The sequence below is a fragment of the Silene latifolia genome, chromosome 6 (genome assembly GCF_048544455.1).
Source record: "Silene latifolia isolate original U9 population chromosome 6, ASM4854445v1, whole genome shotgun sequence".
NCBI lineage: Eukaryota > Viridiplantae > Streptophyta > Magnoliopsida > Caryophyllales > Caryophyllaceae > Silene > Silene latifolia.
Window position 1 is genome coordinate 10,568,790 of NC_133531.1, and position 18,981 is coordinate 10,587,770.

An 18,981-nucleotide genomic window follows, 5' to 3' on the forward strand; every position below is an offset into this window, starting at 1 on the left:
ATATTTTCAAGTGATGAATCAAGTACTTGGTTTATTTGATAGTTTTTGGATAACCTAGCTGATATTTGCGTATTCAAAAACAAGTAAGCAACTTCATTTTGGCTTTGGAATGAAGATGAATGGAATGACAAACATTCTCCTTCAATTGAAAACATTCTCCTTGTATTGAAAACCTGAATTCATTATATGCAAAAGGTTGAAAACTTTCATAATACATCAATTTTTTTTACCCATACACCAAATTGCAAAAACTACCCAAGAAACCAACAAGGTATACAACACTAATTTCTCGCTTCTCCTATGCTTCTTAATTTCATAATTTAGTTCAACGCTTCAACCACAACCGTCTCCAATTGCACATTCTTCATCTCCATCTTCTTCAATTTCTCTACCAACATCTTCTTCTCTAAATCTTCATTTTTTGTACACACATCCGCCAATTTGAAAACCCACAATGATTGTTCTACAATTCAATTAAGATAAGAAATTGGATTAATTAAGATATACTCAAATTCAATTAACATAAAAAATTAATGAAATCAATTAACATATCGGCCAAAGTGAACAATCATAGAACCATTTACCTGCATTTTATCCCTTATTCGCTAGCTTCAACACTGCCCCAATATTGTGTTTACTCAAAACCTTGTTTTCGAGTTTTGAACCCCATGAATTACATGAGGATGCATAAGAGTTTTTCCCCATCAATTTGGGAAAAATTAGAGAAGAAGAATAAAAAGAACACGTAGGGAGAAAGGATAAAGGAGAAGAGAGAAGAAATTAGCAGAGAAAGAGAAGGAGAATTGACCGTTGTAGAGGAATGCGGAGATGTTCAGTAAAAAGAAAAAAAATAGAACACTTAAATAAAGAGGAAGGGGATAACATGATGAAACTGGTAATCAATTTAAGTGAGTTCGTTATTAGAAGGTATGATGCATATGTTGGATTTAATTGAGATTATTGATAGGATGAAGTAAATTAATGCAAACCACCGATAGGATGACTTATTGTTATGAAATAATCCTTTATTTTTATCGTAATTTTAAGTTAGGTCATAGAAAAATATATTAATGATAAATTTATGAGTTATGCAACTATAAATGCTAAACAGAGGTAGCTCGGACGACCGGACAAGGTCGGACACCGATACTAATATTTTAAAGTAAACTCGTATAATTTGCAAGGGTCCGATACTATTTTTCCTAAATTAAAGATTTTTCACCAACTTACCCAAAACTAATACCCCTAAACACTTCCCGTCTTTCCGACTTACCATGCCAATATTCCGATGGCCAAAAAATTGCGCGGGAACAAACGTTTAATTCCCTCCATCACTCACACACCTAAACGCTCTTTAAAAAAATAACATAAACATAAAACAATAAACAAAATCCCCAATTTCTCCAAAACCCTAAATCCCCAAAATTGATGGATAAGCCAGCTGACGAATCAATTAATCAAGCAACAATCAACAACAATGGCGTCGATCTCCGATCTCCGGATCAGAAAGTACCTCGCAAACGATTCATTCAATCTACGCTTTTCCCGCTTAAACCTCACGGCAACAAATCCGACAATTCCGTTAAAAACGAGGTGAAAAAGGTCGAGGAAATTAAGGTTGTTGATAATGTTGTCAATGTCGATGATGATGATGATGTTGTTGAGTGTTGTGGAAGTCAAGGTGGGAAGAAAAAGCGAGGGAAACCTAAGCTTAATTCTACGCCTCAAAAACGAAGATCGAAGAAGGTACTTTGGTTAGGGTTTGAGTTGAATTAGTGGTAATTGAGCTGAATTTTGTTGTTTTGTTATGTTTAATTTGACCTAATTTTATTGATTTTTTGTTGTTTGATTGGTTTGTGATGTGTTTGAGGAAATTCAACTTGAATTGGGCTAGTTTTTGACCCGTTTTGCTTCATTGATTACTGCCTGTGTACTTAGGGTTTGAAGAAATTGGGGGTATGTTGTTATTGTTGATGTAAGTATGTAACAGCTAATAGCTTGAGAAATTGGGGATATAGCCTCAATTGGATGATGGGGAGTCCCCGTATTGTGGTCCGAAGAAAAGGCTTCCCTATCAGCAAAAAGAATAATCCTGCTGCATAGTCGGTGGGAGGATCACTTAAAAGTTATTTGGCCTTTGCCATTACTCTTCTCGTCTCTGTCGATTGTAGTGTTCACCTGCCTTTTTTGTAAGGGCTGGGTGGTCTGATAGAAAGCGTTGTTACTTTTATGCATGCTGTGTATTGTTTTCGCTGAGTTAATTTGATTCAAGCTATCAAGGCTTACCTTATCAGTATGACATGGTTTAAATCCCAATTGGGAATGCTGCGCCCTGGTCCCTGCTGATATATACTAACACTTAATTCTCCATCAGGTTAGTGAAGGCGGGAAAGAGGATGGTCCGGTGCTTAATTCTACTCCTCAGAAACGACGATCTAAGAAGGTATCATAGTTGGGGTTTAAGTTGAATTTGTGTTATTTGAGCTGAGTTTTGTTGTTTGTTATCTTTAATTTACCCTAGTTTTATTGACTTGTTATTGTTGTTTGATTTGTTTATATTGTGTTTGCTAGAAATTACAATGTTTCTTAAATTAGGCAACATTTCGACCGTTTTTTCTTGTCTTTGAGAAAGTGGGGAGCAATACTACAAACTCTCTCTTTTTGACATTCTCTCCTACCTTCTCTAATGTAGCATTATAATACAACGTAATTTGCCATCGTTAATTGGTAGCAAGTGGGCAAGACTAATGTTATATTATAGATTTGTGTCATCTTGGGTCATTCAAAAACACTCTTTGTGTTGCTAACACAAGGGTAAGACTGCATACATCCGACCCCCCTTACCCCACAATCTGCTGGAGGGATTGAGACACTAGGGTAATGTTGTTATTTGTGAGAGGAGAAAGTCGAAAAGAGAAGGCTAGAATATTGGGGAATGTTGACACGTTGTTACTGTTGATGTAACATACTAACATTTAAAAGCATGAGAAATTGGGGAATGTTCTCCATACTGTTGTTGATGTAACAGTTATTAGCTTCAATTGGATGATTGCAAGTCGCTAGGATAGCTTCATAATCGGTAGAGGGTCGATAAAAAGCCTTCAGCCTTTGCCATTACTCTTCTTGCCTCCGTCGATCGTTGTGGTTTGATAGAAAGCATTGTCAATCTAACACATGCCATATCATGTTTTTTTTACTGGACTATATTTATTTAAGCTGTAATTCTGTAAACGCTTACATTCTCTGTTGGACATGGGTTGAACCCAAATGTGAATACGGCTGATATGTACTAATGCTTTTAATCCTCCGTCAGGTTGTTGATGGTGGAAAAGAGGATTGTCCGGTGTCTATTGATGATACTGAGTCTCCAGGTGAGCTTTAAATTGGAAACACTTTGTTACACGTGACATTGTAGCTCTATCTAGTGTCACAACTGACACCATTCGGGGACTAGAAAAGAAAAAAACTTGGTTTTATATAGCAATGTAGGATGTGAAGTGATCAAGTATTGCAGGGGAACTGTGATAATCCGTGGCAGTGGTAGTTGAATTTGTTGAACAGCAAGATGTTGTCTGCCCATTGCCTTTCCTTAATTTCCCCCACGGCAAGAAGTTAGATGCACTCCCTAGTTTTCAGGGGCAAATCAGCATTCATATGAACCACTCTGACCTTCTTGTAGCAAAAATTTAGTGATCCTTATCTCCTGCTAGTCTGTGACTTGGGCTTTGGCAATGGCTTTATTTGTAAATTTTCATTATTTGCTGCAGATGATGGAACCCCACAAAAGCTGAAAGAGAAGCAACGCACCCCTGCAAGAAGAGGAAGGACTAGTAGCAACAAAAAGACACCTACTAAAACACCAACTCGTCAAGTATCCACCCAGCAAGTTCCACAAGTTGTTCCTGATCTGTGGCAGGAGGCCAAAAAAACAGCCGAGGTTTGTTTTTACATGCCTCCACTCTTATGTTCTAGTTTGACTTTGATGATTTTATGGCTACAGTTGGCTAAGACTGGTTGCTCGTGCTTCATCGATGCCCCCAAAAGCTTCTCTCGTCTGTTTGATGCATTGCCTGTTGCCAGGCTTAAGTTTGGTCATCGAGAATTGAGAATCATGAGTTTTTTTTTTTTTTAAATTTTTATGTCATTATTTTAATAATTTGATTATTCAATGAATGGTTAGACCTGTTGCTTCTTTTCAGGAGAATTCACGTATATTTGCCGGAAAACAGATACACCCATTCTTCTCTTCATTTAAAGCAGGGAAGAAAGATCAGGAGATAATTGAGCTTGAGAGTGAGGAGTGTTTGGATAAGCGGAAGGAGAGACGTGCTGAGTTTAATCCCATTCACGTGTTTGAAGATGATAAGGTATGAAAGTGCCATGACTTCATACTCCGTTTCTCGAGCTTCTGTTTCCAAATTCCTTGACTTAACTGTACGCTACTATAGTGCATTAAGACCTTCTGTCTTTGTAACATTTGTCTTCACAGGATAATGTGGATTTCCATGATTGGAGCAGCTGGACCTTTTTCGATGGGCCCTTCAGCAAGGATTTTGCCAGTCAAGCATCAAAGACGCCTTCCCTTGAAGGCACTTATGTTTCACTAAATCCTGATGCTGGCATTGCTTCAAATCCTTGTGGAATATCACTGCTTTGCAAAGATGTCTCTTCTAGCCAATTTTATGATACACATGAGCATACTTCAGTGATAACAAGACCCGTGTCCTCAGTGGTGGTAGATGATGAAGGAGCACCAATTGATCTGCTGCAGAATTTAGAAAGGGTGAGGCTACTCATAATTGTAACATCTGAGGCTTTGTCGACAATAAAAACATTTCGTTGCTTTAAGAATTCTTGGTTTTCAGGAACAAAGCTTTGTTTTTGTTAAGAACTCGTGCTAGGTTTGTGCTTTGCATACTGCTTTCATTAATTATTGATATTCTAGCAGGAATTTGGTGACAGCGATGAGCACAACTCAGATCTTGAACTGCAAAATCTTCTACAGGATAGGTGGGTGGTAGTTCTTTCCTTTTAGCAGATATGCAGTTTCCTATTCTTGTTTTTCCGGTATAATGTCATCTGACTGAACAAAACAACGAATTTCCGTTTGGCTGAGAGCCTAAATATAAAAAGAATCACTCCCAGAAAGTGGAGACTGTTAGTGAGGCTCTTTCAAGGTACTTATTGTGAAGGAGTTTATGGAGTAACCTTTCAACAGTAAAGTTGGAATTATCAGTCAGAAGTAGCAATAATAGTAGACATGCTTTAGAAAAAAAGTGAACCAGCAAGATAGAACCGAGGTAGCAATGCTAGAAGCCGTTGAATCTTCGGGGATCAGTGCTCAGACACAACGAAGTGCATCTTTTTTTCTGCATGTTCATTTTGTCGCCTGATTTGTTTTTCACTGAACCTTACTGTTAAGCTTGCTGCATTTAGCTTCAGACCTTCAGTTATCCCAAGTCCCAGTTGATTTCATCTGACTTGATTGTAATGTAGCAGAGTGCTGTTGCTTTTAAATTGACTAGTCTTCTCTGGCATTGCACTGTTCGGATTCAAGGATATTCCCTTAGAGCAAACTGTAACTAATTTATTTTACGTGCAGTATGATGTCACATTATCTCAATCGTGCTAATCAGCCTGAGAATAGCCTATGGACAAAGAAGTATCAGCCTGAAAAAGCATCAGAGGTCTGGAATCTAAACCAAATGTTTCTGTATTTTATTATATATGTAATAAAATTGTTGCCGTTCCCATTGTGGAATAGCCTGTTTCTTTGCATAGTTATTTCCATCCCATATTTATTGCACGGAAAGAAATCTTTTTTATTCTCAGTAACTTGGGCAGGTTTGTGGAAATGGTGAAGCAGTCAAGTTTATAAACGACTGGCTACGACTTTGGCATGCAGAAGATTTTAAAGTCAGGAAAAAGTCCTGCAATTCTGACAGCTTTGTGGTAGATGATGAGTATGACTCAGATGATAGTGCTTCGGATCCAGAAAATGGTGATGAGCAATCGAGTTTGAAAAATGTTCTTTTGGTTTCAGGTCCTGTTGGGGTATGTTCCTCCTCCTCTTGACCTTTTTGAGTGCTTTAGTAAAGTTCTAGGCATTGAAATCCATGTTAATTGTCAATTTCTTTTTGACCTCGTTGCGCAAGTTCAATCGCTGTTCCCATAGGTATCCAATATTCCAATAAGCCTATTACAATGATGGTAAATGTAACAGCTTAACAAAAAAAAAAAAAAAAAAAAAAAAAAAAAAATCAAAATACATAGGATGTGTATTGCAGCTGTGCTTTGACCTCTTTGTCAGTTTTGGCTTCAATGTTCGAACTACTCGGTTCTCAGAGTGTCTCTGTCTCTATTCCTTTTCGACTGCTTGGACAATTTAAATTAATGGACACTTCAAAAGCATCACGTAGGTCCTGCATTAGTTTAAACTATAGAACTCCTATTCGAGTTTTATTAATCTGTGAAACTTTGAAATTTCAGTCCCAGATGCACTATGCTTTCTTTTCTATGAAATGGCATTTTTAGAAGCATACTGATTCTAAAAATCCATTCCTCTTTTGGTTTCTAATTTTCATCAAATTTAAGTACAATTTTTTTTTTTTTTTTTGCAACATACATAAAGTGCACATGATTTTTTGCAACATACATCCGACCCCCCCTTACCCCGCAATTTGCGGGAGCCATTGAGGCACTGGGGTAATGTTGTTGTATACATAAAGTGCACATGATTTTCCAGTTTATAGTTAATTCTTTTATTGTACATGCAGAGTGGAAAGTCTGCGGCCATATATGCTTGTGCAAAGGAGCAAGGTTTTGAAGTCATTGAGGTAAGAAGATGCTTGTCATGTCACAACTTCATCTCTTCAAATTTAAAAATAAGCATCTCTGCTCTATTTTATGCGCATTGAAGAAAATATTTATCATCTCAGTTGAGCTTTTTGTTTCTGAAATTTATGAGATAGCCACTCAGCCACTCAGGTATATGCTGCTCAAGCTCATACAAAGGCTCCTATTGTAGAAATCCTTTTATGTAGAGAACTAAAATAACATTTTAGCATTTCAAGATGTTATCTTTCTATGTTCACTAACCCTGATTAGTAGTCTACTCTCAACCCTCAACCATATTCACTTTGAAGCATTAGTTAAGATCTCATATTGCCATGTCTTTTTCTTTTATATTATTGTATTACTTGATGTTTTGAATAAATTCTATCGAATAGAAGCATTTGATACTGCCAGATATGTGACAGTGCCTCGTTGTTTTCACTTGAACTATTCAAGCACTTTGCTACTTCTAGATACGTGACAGTGCCTTGTTGTCTTTACTTGAACCATTTAACTAAGATCACAATAAATGTTAGCTATAATTGTTTGAAAGTTTGTTTATGCGGATGGTGATGACTGATGTGAGTGTCGAGGAAACAATTTCTATGTAAAACTCTGCTTTTTTCTCGAGTTTTGACTTGTCAGTAGCATGAGTTAGTCGATGTGTTGTTGTGCAAAAGCATTTTGCCGTGGTCTCAAGGTGCTCACCAGTTCCCAAATAGCTTGTTCACTTGCTTTGCCTAGCCACTGTCCTCTATTTTGCCAAACCTCTTGTTTGCAGGATATGTTAATTAATGTGAAAAATTTCCTGCCTGATTTTTTAGTCTAGGCTAGGTTATTTCATAATCTCATAGAATACAGCATCTGGTATGGGAAAGATTGCATACATTTGATTGCGTCCACACCCTGATAATGGCTGGGTCCAGCGTGGGTTGTTACTAGTTGCCGTAAGTATTTTAAATTAAAGTATTTGATTTCTCAATAAGTTTATGTATTTTTCTTCTCTTTTCAAGGTGAATGCATCAGACTGGAGAAGTGGAGCTATCCTTAAACAGAAATTTGGGGAGGCGGTAGGGTTGCATTGGCTCAAGCGGTCTGTCTTAGATGCCAAGTTTTTTGACTAGTCATATTAAACCAACTTAGTCCCCTAAAACTAACAATCAACCATCTATATTTTCCCAGATCACAGGAAACTCCGATGGGTTCTCAGGGTTCTCAGAGGAAGCTCGATTTCAAGTCTTCATCTATGCTTGGACATGAAGTACAAGCTCTTGATTTGAATGAAGATGCTGTGGAAGTGATATCACTGTCAGAAGAGGAGTCTGTCATTGGAGCGGGAATCCAAACCAATGGTGATGGTAGACTTTCTACTGATCAGGATGAAATTAAAACCCTATTACTCTTTGAAGACGTGGATGCCACTTTATGTGAGGATCGTGGGTTCATATCCACAATTCAACAACTTGCTGATACAGGAAGGAGACCCATGGTTTTGACCAGTAACAGTAAGAAATTATTTTGTTGATTAATCCCCTGTTTCTCATCCTAAAAGTTGTGAACATACTATATCAGTGTGTTATTGAATTTGATTCTTGTCAAAACTTAGTCTTGATGAATTATTTTCAGGTGAAAATCCTGAACTGCCAAACAATTTAGACAGGGAAGAAATTTCTTTCAGATTTCCATCATTGAAGGAACTGGTCCATCATATATGTTTGGTAAGTGATTTATTTGTCATTATTCTTGCAAGGGCTCCCTCTTCATTATTTCGTGTTATAGTTTCGATATTGCGCTCTTCATCTTGGATGTCATTTAATGCAGGTTTGTACTGCTGAAAATGCCAATGTACATCCTCATCTAATTGAACGATGCATTGATTTTTGTGGTGGTGACATTCGTAAAAGTTTGATGCTTCTTCAATTTTGGTGTCAGAGAAAAGGGTGCATCAAAGGTCAGAGAGATTCAGTGTTCCTCTTTTCCCTTATAATCGGCTGTCATCATTGTTATATTTTACTGGTCCTTGATATCCCATAACCTGAAGACTTCGTTAGCTGTGATCAGAGTACTGCCAAATACTGTCTGTTGTGGTTCATTACTAGCAATGCTACTTTTAGTTGTGTTCTATCGTAAGTAATCATCGGTGCCTCTGAAATTCACTTGATTTTTCCCAGAAGCGGCTGTTTGCTATACTAGTTGCATGATAGTGATTCTCTTACTTTCCATGTTCTGTGTTCATGTCTATTGATCAGTAAGCTTGATCTGAAAGGTGCATTTGCATCCTGTCTCTTATCTGAAATTTGAATATCTCATTGACAATTATCATTATTTGTTCAGATGGGAAAAAGCAGAGTATGCATAGTCCATCGATTCTCAGTCTTGCAGCCATGCATTATACACTGCCAAAACTGATTCCTTGGGGTTTACCTTCCTCTCTATCTGAATTTATTGAAGCAGAGATTGCCAATTTGCTCTGCAAAGTGGAAAAAGATCAATCCTTGTTGGACAAGCTTGTGGAAGATGAGGGTATTAAGCAGGATAAATTAGATATTGATGATGGTGAAGCAGGCATCATTGAAGCTAAAAAGGAGGCAATTATAAGGGCAAACTGCTTCTTACACGTAGATGACGATAATATAGCTTTTAGCAGCTTGTCTGAGTTCTCCAACTGCTCAGGCTCTCCGATTGCTTTCACACGGCGCAATACCCGAAGAAAATTGGATATTGTGTTCTCAGATTCGGAAGAGGAATTTCCGAGTCATGAAAAACCAGCAGTATCAAATGGTTTCTCTCTTCAAATTAACCATAATTTATTACCTGCAGTTAATAATAACTTTCCCGACACTAGTCCGGTTTTTGAGGGCATGCCAAATAAATTTGGCGACCGTATACTTAACTATGGAACAGCAGATGTAGAAGAAACCCGGCATCATTTCTCAGCAGCATCTAATGCTAATCATATCAACTCTTTGGCTGTGGGTAACTCTTGTAACAAACAAACTGACTTTTTTGTTCGTTCTACGGAGGCTAATTTCCCAGAAATTAAGGATCATTGTCGACAATTGTTAGATTTGAACCACAGCTATTGTGAGGAACCAAGGGACTCCTTTAACCAGTTCAATGGAGAGTTCTCACAGACCCATGAGACACTGATGGAAGTGAGCGTGAGCCAATTTCCAACAGCGCCTCATGTTCATGAGGAAATTCTTACCATGGGTACTGCTAAGAATCAAACTGACCAACCCAACCATTCAGGAAGTGATTATAGCAACCATACTCTTTGTCTGATGCCAGGTGTCTCTACAAAACAAATTGACCGTACAGAAACAGAAAGCGTCATCCATCAATCTCTGAAGACGAGTAATACCAATTTTACTGGCTTTCAGCCAGATGGCAACAGCAACTCTATGAGCCCTTTGGGTGGGAAGGGTCTTAAGTTTTTTGAGGCAAAATCAGAGGAGCAACAGTATCAATGTTCGGATGCAACAAATGTCAAGTACATGATAGATCCGTGCTGGTCAATTGACGTGTCCTGTGTACCCGATTCAACATTTGTTCCGGAGACTGAAGTGAATGATGGAATGGAAATTCAGGCGGGAAAGGAAATGGACATTGTATCACCATTGACTACTGCCGATGTTGACACATCTATTCGGATGCCAGACGTTCCGGAAATTGAGCGAACTGGCATTGACATAAATTTGAACGTACAGAATGAGGATATAGATGATTCTCAAAGCGATAGTGAACATCTTATAGCCAGTACTTCTGGCTGTCAGGTTATGGATGAGTGTAGTCGCATGGACTTTTGTAAGAAACCCAAGCGTCTTCGTATCTCCCGATCGGAATTAAAATTTCCAGTGCAGGATAGATGGAATGAACTCAAACTTGCAGATTTAAGACAACGTTATATCTCTGAACATGAAAATGCGTTGCAAATGCTAGACATTGCTTTTGGGGTCAGCAATCTCATTTCAGAGGGTGATTTGTTGCTCCATGACTGTGAGTCAGTAATCAATGTAAGATTTAAAAAGTTGTTTCAATTTGTTTTTCTTTTCCCGTATATTGCGTTGATGTTTTGATCACTGATGCTATTAAGGTGAGCAGGATTCATATAATGAGGACATATGTTTCAGCGAGGAAACTTTCACCTTTGGGTGGCATGATCAGCAAGTTCAAATGGCGTCAGTAATTGCAGAACATGGGTATTACTTGTATGCGAAGGATATCAATGCACTGCAACTGAAGATGGGTGCAGACTATACACTCCATCTCAACTGGGAGTTGCTTACTTCAATTAATAATTCAGCAACGTTGGGGAAGCTACTGAGATTAAATAGAAGCAAGAATCAAGTCTCACCAACACTAGAAGCTCGACCAGCTGAAAGCTCAAGTACAAGGTCCGGCCTCAAACTCTCTGCTTTAATAATTTGTATCTGTACATTTCATATATGCTTTTAGCAGAGCTCATGTTATATAGCATTTTTTTTTATTAAAGGCTTCAATTTGATGAAAAACTGCCTATTAAGAACATAGACCGCCGATATCAGCTAGCTTAGCTCGTCACTGGGAGGTGATACGCATGTCCTATGGTTTGAAACGCATCAGTATCAAATCCGCCCTTGTGGGTTGTGGCTCCCTTTACATCCCCACCCACCCACCCACAAGAGAAAAAGGAAAAAAGAACACGGCCTTCTCTTGAATATCGTATAGAATGCTACTGCTAGAAAGGAGGCTAAGTGATGTGACAAGGGAAAAAATAAAAATAGTTTGGTCCACTTGTGCATTGTTAAGGGTTCAATTGGTCAATCCTCGAACTGAATTGCTGGTACTGGAACAGTATTCCTTTGCGAACTAGGTTGCTAGTGTTCATTTTTGAAAAGCTGATTATTACATTGATTAGATTCTTTAGAAGCTGATTAGATACATTTTTACCAGAAACTGCAGATTAAGAGAGACGCATCTTACGAATATTGTTCAGTCGATTACGCCCTCGAGATCTTACCTTACATCGAGAGGAAATGCACTTCATGATTACCTTTCTTCTTTGGCTCACATTTCAAGATCAGAAGCTTCCCGTTTGGCTGAACCAGAAGCTGCTCAGAAGACAAAACGGAGAAGGTTAGCACTTTTCTTGTTGGCTCATCTGTCTATTTTAAAGTGAAAAAAGATAAATAAATTTGACCCGAGCTCCCTTTGTGCATTGCAGAGTACGTGCAACTAAAAACTATTTAAGTAGTGGTGCACTGGACTTGTCTCCAGATGACATCTCATTGTTGAAAGAGTATTATTCATACGGAAAGATTTCAACCTAATTTTGAAATCGCGATGTAGCCAAGTTATCCATGTTTATTACAAGATGGTTGATGTAGATAGCTCACTGACTTCTAAGTGAAGTTTCATGAAGTGGCACTGTTGATTTCAGCAGTCAGTCCTTGCAATCACCGTTGGTAAAGTGTTCAGACAACTGCACAACTGCACAGGTGCCGAGATTGAAGGAAAGTCAGATAGCATTAGGCCAACATTACTCGATTCGTGTTCAGACAACTGCACAGGTGCTGAGATTAAAGGAGAGCAGGATAGCAGTAGGCCATTCGTGTTCAGAAATAGTTGAAATATGTAATTGTTCATCGATTCATGTATTTTTAGTCCTTAGCAGCCATAAATATAAGTTCCATATGAATCAAGTTGGTCAGAGATTTAATTAATTGGTCGCATTTTTGTTATTTACACATTTTGTTGGTGGTCGTCATTGTTTGTCCTCTGTAACCTTGATCCGGAAGAGGAGAAAATATTCCTTCCTTGTTTCATTTCCATTCATTTGTTAAATACATGAAAGGTATATTTTAATCAAACGTTTAGAAATGACTTAAATAAAAGACGCGATTGACCGTGTATGTAAGATTATCATGAAATTGTCTGAGATTTAGTGATATGATGATTTACTTTAACCCTCTCAAGTCCAATAAATTTCTGCTTAGCATATTGTTTGTTTATTGTAGCGCTCTCCCCGGTTTCTATACTTTTCATTGTTCCTTCGAGCGTATCATTTGAGACTAAAATTGTTGTATATAGAGGGTAAAAAAAAACACCTATCGCAAATATATGAATGTCATTAGTCTACACAAGCACGAACCATCATCATCATCGTCCTCACTTTCTACCCGCATCCTAGGATAACCGTCTTCAGCCATCTGGGCCTCACATGGAAAATGGGTTAGACCTTGTCATCCAACTTCTCAGGTACAAGGGGGACCATCTCCGTCCGACTCCGAGGCGTTCTAGGCGTCCTTGGGGTTCCTCCTTGTGATTGTTGTGATAGCATGTGCCTCACATAGCCATAGAAAGTGCATCCTATCAGTGTTATGCCACACCCTAGAGCATTTAAACCCGATATTGGGTTTTTGAAGATGAGCCATGAAACTAGGACAGCAACTGCAACCTGAACACGAGTTAAGGGTTAAAAATGTTAACAAAGTTCGAATCACGGTGTTTCATTTTCTCTACAAGTCTACAATGCACAATTAAACCTTGCTAACTTACCAGACCAGTATGCGAACTAAGGGTAAAATTACTGGTAGTCTTGAGACAAGACTTTGGCAAGTCTCAAGACAAGACACTCAAGACTACCAATAATCTACCAAAGTCTTGAAAATAGTTCCTTAATGAGCAAAATTGACCTGAAGTGACCTCTACATGCCTCGAACCCATATGTGGAAACTACCCAATAAAACACACAAACACACTTAAACCCAAAATGACTTGACCCGAGTGACGTGTGTCAAGTTTATGCACAATGTTGCGCACTTGCACATGTCAGCTAGCTTAATGGGTAAAATCATCGAGGGATGATAGAAGTTATAATTGGGTTCAAAACATGTCAGGACGGAAACTAGCCTTATGGTTCCCAATTACGGGACAGAAAAAAAAAACAAATGGTTCTACCAAAAAAGCAAGTATATTCGAGTGCAAGATAACAACTGAGAGTTCCAAGAGCCATAAACTGTAAATGTATACCTTGAGATTTCCAGCGACATTGAATGTGACAGCGGTAGTAGAATGAATGACGTAAAAGATGGAGAAATTGAGACAGAAAGCCAACACTCCAGAGCCAAAGATGATGATTAAGGAATGGAAGACGGAAGGGTATGTATTCAGCCATACTATAACTCCAGGTCCCTCAAGTACCAAAGCCGGTACTGCTAATATACAAGTTGCAAAAGGTGCCATGTAGAACACTGTATTAATGCTGTACACAAAATGAACGCACTGGGATCAGGTTTCATGCAAATTACCAACTCAAAAGCAGACCGGCGAACGGGAAATGTCGGGAATGTGAAGATATAGACAGAACCACGCTAAGAAAAGGGACCACGCTAAGAAATTGGCTGATACTCACTCCAGGTCTACAAATTTACCATTTTTCCATTTTGGACGACTCACTATTCCCACTTGAAATTTAAAAACAAACCTTGATCATAGTCCTATAAATTTATAATCATAATAAAATTAGGGTCCTGATTTCCGCAGTACACATTTTACTCATCGCAGTACATTGTTGACAATTATACCCCTCTCATTTTCCCCTTCCATTTTCCCTCTCTAATTTCTCTCTAATCTATTATCTCTAAATTTACACACCCATTCTCCTCTAAACTTCACCATCCAATGACTATTATTGTCGGCGTTGTGGGGAGGTGGTTGCCGTGGTTCGTCGACTGAATAGGTTATTTAATTGGGGAGGGGGTTATTAATTCTTGTACTGCGTAAACATGACTACATAGAGCACTACTGTTAATTGCAGTACTACGTATGCCATTGCTATGAGGACTGCTATTTTTTTTTATAAAATGTAAGCCTTTCTCGAACGGCCATGTGATCATCATCATCTTTGCTGGCCTTCTCGCCGCCTACGCCTACCCATATCGACGGTGACACCAATTAATTTTAACATAAACTCTAATTAAAAAAGATAAAAAAAATTAAGAAAGAGTCAATTTAATTAGTAATAATGAATTAATGAATTAAATACCTGTTATATACTAGAATAATCATTCAACATTGAAGAATTAGAAGAAAGTTGGATGGGATTAAGGTAGAGAGAATTAGGTTTGAAGTTTTGTAGTGAGGGGTATGCAAATGGAAAGTTTGGTGACAAAAATACTGTAATGAGTAAAAGGTGTACTGTGAAAATAAATTACGTAAAATTAATAACGATGGATAAATTAGATAACTATCATGACAGTAATGTTGTCATGTTTTGCTGCCATACAAGACAGTTAGATGTTATTCTCAGATAAAATATTTAGAAATCTAAGTCAAATGTAATCCCTCCAGTTATTTGAGTAGAAGGCCATCATGTCCAAAACAAATGGACAAAAACTACTAACAAAACGAAATCTTTAAGCCGAAAATTCAACAAACTGGCCGAAGGTAAAGAAAGGCGATCAAGAATGAGGAAAGAGATGGTACCTATCAAATTTGTATCCATGCAAAAGAGATTCAGCTAGAATAGTTTTGGTAGAAGTAGCCAAACAACCAAATAATGCGGCTAAAAATCCAAACATGTTAAAGCTAAGCTCTGTAATAGAAGTCAGAAGAATCCCTCCAACGATTGGGACCAATGCAGCCCAGATTTTCCAGTCGAACTGCTTTCTCCAGACCAACCACTGCAAAATAACTGTTCCAAATATATGTTTCATCATCGAGAAATAGTTTGTTTGTTTTTTCACAAATGCTGATAAATAAAAAGTTGTAGACAGTGTTCCCAACTAACCTGTTGTAGCAGGTGTAAATGACTTAATAGTCTGCATAAAGGAGACCGGTATGTAGCGTAAGCTCACATTCCCCAAGACAATGTTGATGCAAAACACAACTGACATGGGGAAGATCCTTTTCCAACGACCCTCGGCATCAACTGCTATCAATGGTTTTATCTTCAGGATCTTAATTGCCACAAAGGCTCCAATAGAGGAGCATATGAAGTGAATGCAGGATACGGTAAGAGGGAACTTGAAATCTAGTTTCTGATCCACCAAGGTCCAGTACAAAAAAAAAATGATAATATTAGATCATCGAACTTGCAAAATAACATTTACAAGAATTACGAACACTGAGAAAATCGAGAAAATACAGGATAATGCACAGGAAGACCATGACAGATATAATGCGACTTATGGACAAATCTATATGATCCAAATATATTTACAGAAATGTGGCACCAATCATTTTAATCAACGAAACTACTATAAGCATGAGCTTGTCAATTTCTCATCAGAGTACTACATATATGTTATGCCTTGAAAAGGCGATGATCCGGATAAACTCTCTGGTGAAAACCCATAATGTCTCCAAGCCTGTAGCCAGCAGTTGCTCTAGTATCCCTCCTAATGTAAGCATTAGTTTGCCCACTTCCTAAATGATTATTACTTGTACCCTTTAAGCAATGATCCTGACATAAACCTCCCATGTACACACCATGATGCCTTTATAGAGAATAGTACGATAGTTCTAGCTGCTCTAGTGCACCCATACTACAAGCATTGAGTATGTCCACCTTCCAATTGCCTATGAATTATTCCCTTCGCATAGAATGGTCCTGAGTCCTGACCTAACCATTCTATGAAAATACCACAATACCAAGCGTCAAGGGAGTTACAAGAGCAATTAAGATGCTCACCGGTTAAGATTTTGAGCCCAAGTATACCACCCTTACAAAATATATCAATTATGCTAGCTAACGTCTACTTGTAATTCTTTACCACAATATAGCTCCAGTTGATCTAGATCCCTTGGAATGTCTTTTTTACTTAACTAGTACCAGTACACCATATGCCATACTAAAATCACAAGGGGCTACTTACAAGGTTACTATCACCAAGAATGATACTCAGACTTGTGATTGAAATGAAGCAGTAACCTCATTCCGATATTAATGAATGTATATCCTTCGCAAAGCATAACATATCAAAACAAAATTTAATTAACATTTCAAATTACAGACGCTCAAATGTTGATTACAAGCCTAAACTGGCACAATAATTAAGTCCAAACGGAACTCGCATATTGTCAGTCTAGCACAAATATGAAACGCGTTGAGGTGATCAACTAACACACTATTTGGTGTGACCAAGAGACAGGAGTATCCTCTACAGACAGCTGAGCCAGCCTCGCTCGGGGTATTGCCAGGCAATTTAATGGGTCATCAACAGACACATTAGAAGCTCATTTGGAGCATTAAATCAAACAAAAATGGAAATTTTATGATGCATATATCATTAGTAACGCATCACCAACAAAAAAAAGTTTTTATGAACACAAAACTGTTCAATTCTACGAATTAACCATTATTTAAAACGCCTAATAATATATTAAAACAACAAAATGTAACACAAATTTGATTGATTAACCCACAACAGCTCAAATAAGCAAAATTAAACACAATAATTCATCACTAAATAGAAACAAAATTTAACACAAATCAGAACATCATTAACAGAACACAAATGTAAAACAAAATTAAGAACAAAATATAACAAAATTCAGATAATATCAAAGAAATTAAATAAAAATAACCTGAAAGATCCATTTATTCATGATGATAACAGTAACATTAAAAGCCCACCATTGCAAAATTGCGAGAAGAGATCGAAACACACCCCAATTACACAAGCCTTCATCCATATTAACTTAAAACTCCTAAATTATCAAACAAAAGATCCAAACTTTATACTAAGATCAAAGTTATTTCCAAAAAGTAAAACAAACCCACTTCTTAAAATCAAAAACCCAATTCAACAAGGTAATCACTCTCTTAAAAAGAGAGAATTTTTTTAAAAAAAATTAAGAAAAATTGGATGAATGTGTGATTATTTTGGGGGTGTTGTAGTTTTAAGTAGGTGGGTGTTTGAATCACACCATGGAAATGAGAGTGAGAAATGAAAATAAGAAGGGAAGATTTGTTAAAAAGATGAAAAGAATGAATTTATATGGAGAAACATAAAGGTGGGAGTGTCATGGAGAGTAAGATGGTGGCAAAGGGGGAGAGAGGAGATGAGTAATTAAATAATAAAATTGAGTAATTAATTATTTATATTAAACAAATTTTAATGGGTTTGGGGGAAGGGCGTTATTGTGAAGGTGAAGAGAAGGAGGTTCTTTTCTCATGTGTAACAATTTTTACTAGCAATTGGTCTCCCTTGTGACGGGTTACCATTTGTGACGGATATTTTGTGAGATAAAATGGTAACAAAATGGGTTAGTGGAGAAAGGGGACCACATGAATAGTGTTGCAGAGAGAGAAAAAGTGAATACATTGTGAAGTAAAATGATATCCGTCTTCAGCTTGTGACGGATATGTCATGTCTTCAATGAGAATTTGTGTTTTACTAGTCCAAGAGACCAAGAGTCCAAGACACATGACTACATGAGGTGGGTGGTATGATTTTGGTATGTTAATAGTCTAGAGTAGGTCTCCTGAGAGACGGTCTTTTAATAAGCTTTATTGAGAAACCATTATACAATTTTAAGAAAAAGTGGTACTAAAGGTAATAAAATAGATACAAATCATGATTAATGATAAAATGGGTACATTTATTATGTAAATAGGTACGAAATTACTATGTTACGATCAACAACAAAAGGAGTACGAAATACAAATAAAAGGGTACGAAAAATTGATCTTTCAATAACTTAGTGAGAGACCGTCTCTCCCAAGTTTTAGTGAATAGTCTAATACTTACAAGATTAGTTTTTTGTTTGCTTTTTTTGTGATTAGAGTTTGAGTTTGAGATATGTGTGTCTAGAATTATTAAAGTTGATGGTATGATTTGAAGATAATTATATCTAGGTCTGGGGGGTAGCAATTTAGGCTGTGGGCTGGCGGGCGGCACGACATGGCACGGCTCCGGGGAAGGCACGACATGGCATGGCGAGTTCTACGAGGTAGCACGGACCCGACACGATCGTGCTTGAGGCGGACTCCGACGCTATTTTCTTCAAATCTTCGTGCCCAAGCACGAGTGGGTCCGGCACGAATCAGGCACAGCACGGCCCGGGAATTGGCGCGAATGTACTAAAAATTATAGCAATTATAAAACAACTACTCCCTCCTATTCTGGATAATCTTCCCTATTCGGCATTGGCACAAAC

The 18,981-nt window shown here is 37.7% G+C and overlaps 2 protein-coding genes across 5 annotated transcripts; one reads left to right on the forward strand and one right to left on the reverse strand.

The window, feature by feature from the left end:
• The first annotated feature begins 1,184 nt into the window (after window positions 1-1,184).
• Window positions 1,185-12,563, forward strand: LOC141586296 (uncharacterized). 3 transcript variants are annotated; one of them, XM_074407478.1, is made up of 18 exons: window positions 1,185-1,746; window positions 2,375-2,443; window positions 3,314-3,371; window positions 3,768-3,937; window positions 4,200-4,367; window positions 4,490-4,783; window positions 4,949-5,010; window positions 5,603-5,687; window positions 5,845-6,054; window positions 6,777-6,836; window positions 7,848-7,927; window positions 8,017-8,339; window positions 8,461-8,552; window positions 8,656-8,785; window positions 9,169-10,850; window positions 10,939-11,231; window positions 11,770-11,952; window positions 12,041-12,563. In XM_074407478.1, the coding sequence occupies exons 1-18, from the start codon at window positions 1,429-1,431 to the stop codon at window positions 12,144-12,146; spliced, it is 4,383 nt and encodes a 1,460-aa protein (XP_074263579.1). In that variant the 5' UTR covers window positions 1,185-1,428; the 3' UTR covers window positions 12,147-12,563. The 3 variants fall into 3 exon arrangements, with proteins under 3 accessions (XP_074263579.1, XP_074263578.1, XP_074263580.1); XM_074407477.1 differs by having other exon boundaries at window positions 1,193-1,746; window positions 4,946-5,010; XM_074407479.1 differs by having other exon boundaries at window positions 1,193-1,746; window positions 4,946-5,010; window positions 11,779-11,952.
• Window positions 12,564-12,880: 317 nt separating this feature from the next.
• Window positions 12,881-17,910, reverse strand: LOC141586297 (GDP-mannose transporter GONST5-like). 2 transcript variants are annotated; one of them, XR_012519504.1, is made up of 5 exons: window positions 17,407-17,890; window positions 15,608-15,857; window positions 15,304-15,511; window positions 13,473-14,080; window positions 12,881-13,390 (listed from the first exon to the last, which is right to left on the reverse strand). XR_012519504.1 is itself a non-coding variant. In XM_074407480.1 (5 exons), exons 1-5 carry the CDS (start codon window positions 17,512-17,514, stop codon window positions 13,049-13,051), a joined length of 1,023 nt encoding a protein of 340 aa, XP_074263581.1. In that variant the 5' UTR covers window positions 17,515-17,910; the 3' UTR covers window positions 12,881-13,048. The 2 variants fall into 2 exon arrangements, 1 of the variants encoding a protein (XP_074263581.1); XM_074407480.1 differs by having other exon boundaries at window positions 12,881-13,273; window positions 13,849-14,080; window positions 17,407-17,910.
• Window positions 17,911-18,981: the final 1,071 nt, after the last annotated feature.

Coding starts and splice junctions, on each gene's coding strand:
- LOC141586296 (XM_074407477.1), top strand. CDS start 1,429: ATGGATAAGCCAGCTGACGAATCAATTAATCAAGCAACAATCAACAAC. Junction 1,747..2,374: donor AAAAACGAAGATCGAAGAAG/GTACTTTGGTTA, acceptor ATTCTCCATCAG/GTTAGTGAAGGCGGGAAAGA. Junction 7,928..8,016: donor GGGTTGCATTGGCTCAAGCG/GTCTGTCTTAGA, acceptor ATATTTTCCCAG/ATCACAGGAAACTCCGATGG.
- LOC141586297 (XM_074407480.1), bottom strand. CDS start 17,514: ATGGATGAAGGCTTGTGTAATTGGGGTGTGTTTCGATCTCTTCTCGCA. Junction 15,858..17,406: donor TGAATAAATGGATCTTTCAG/GTTATTTTTATT, acceptor TTGGTGGATCAG/AAACTAGATTTCAAGTTCCC. Junction 14,081..15,303: donor CATGGATACAAATTTGATAG/GTACCATCTCTT, acceptor TTTTGTGTACAG/CATTAATACAGTGTTCTACA.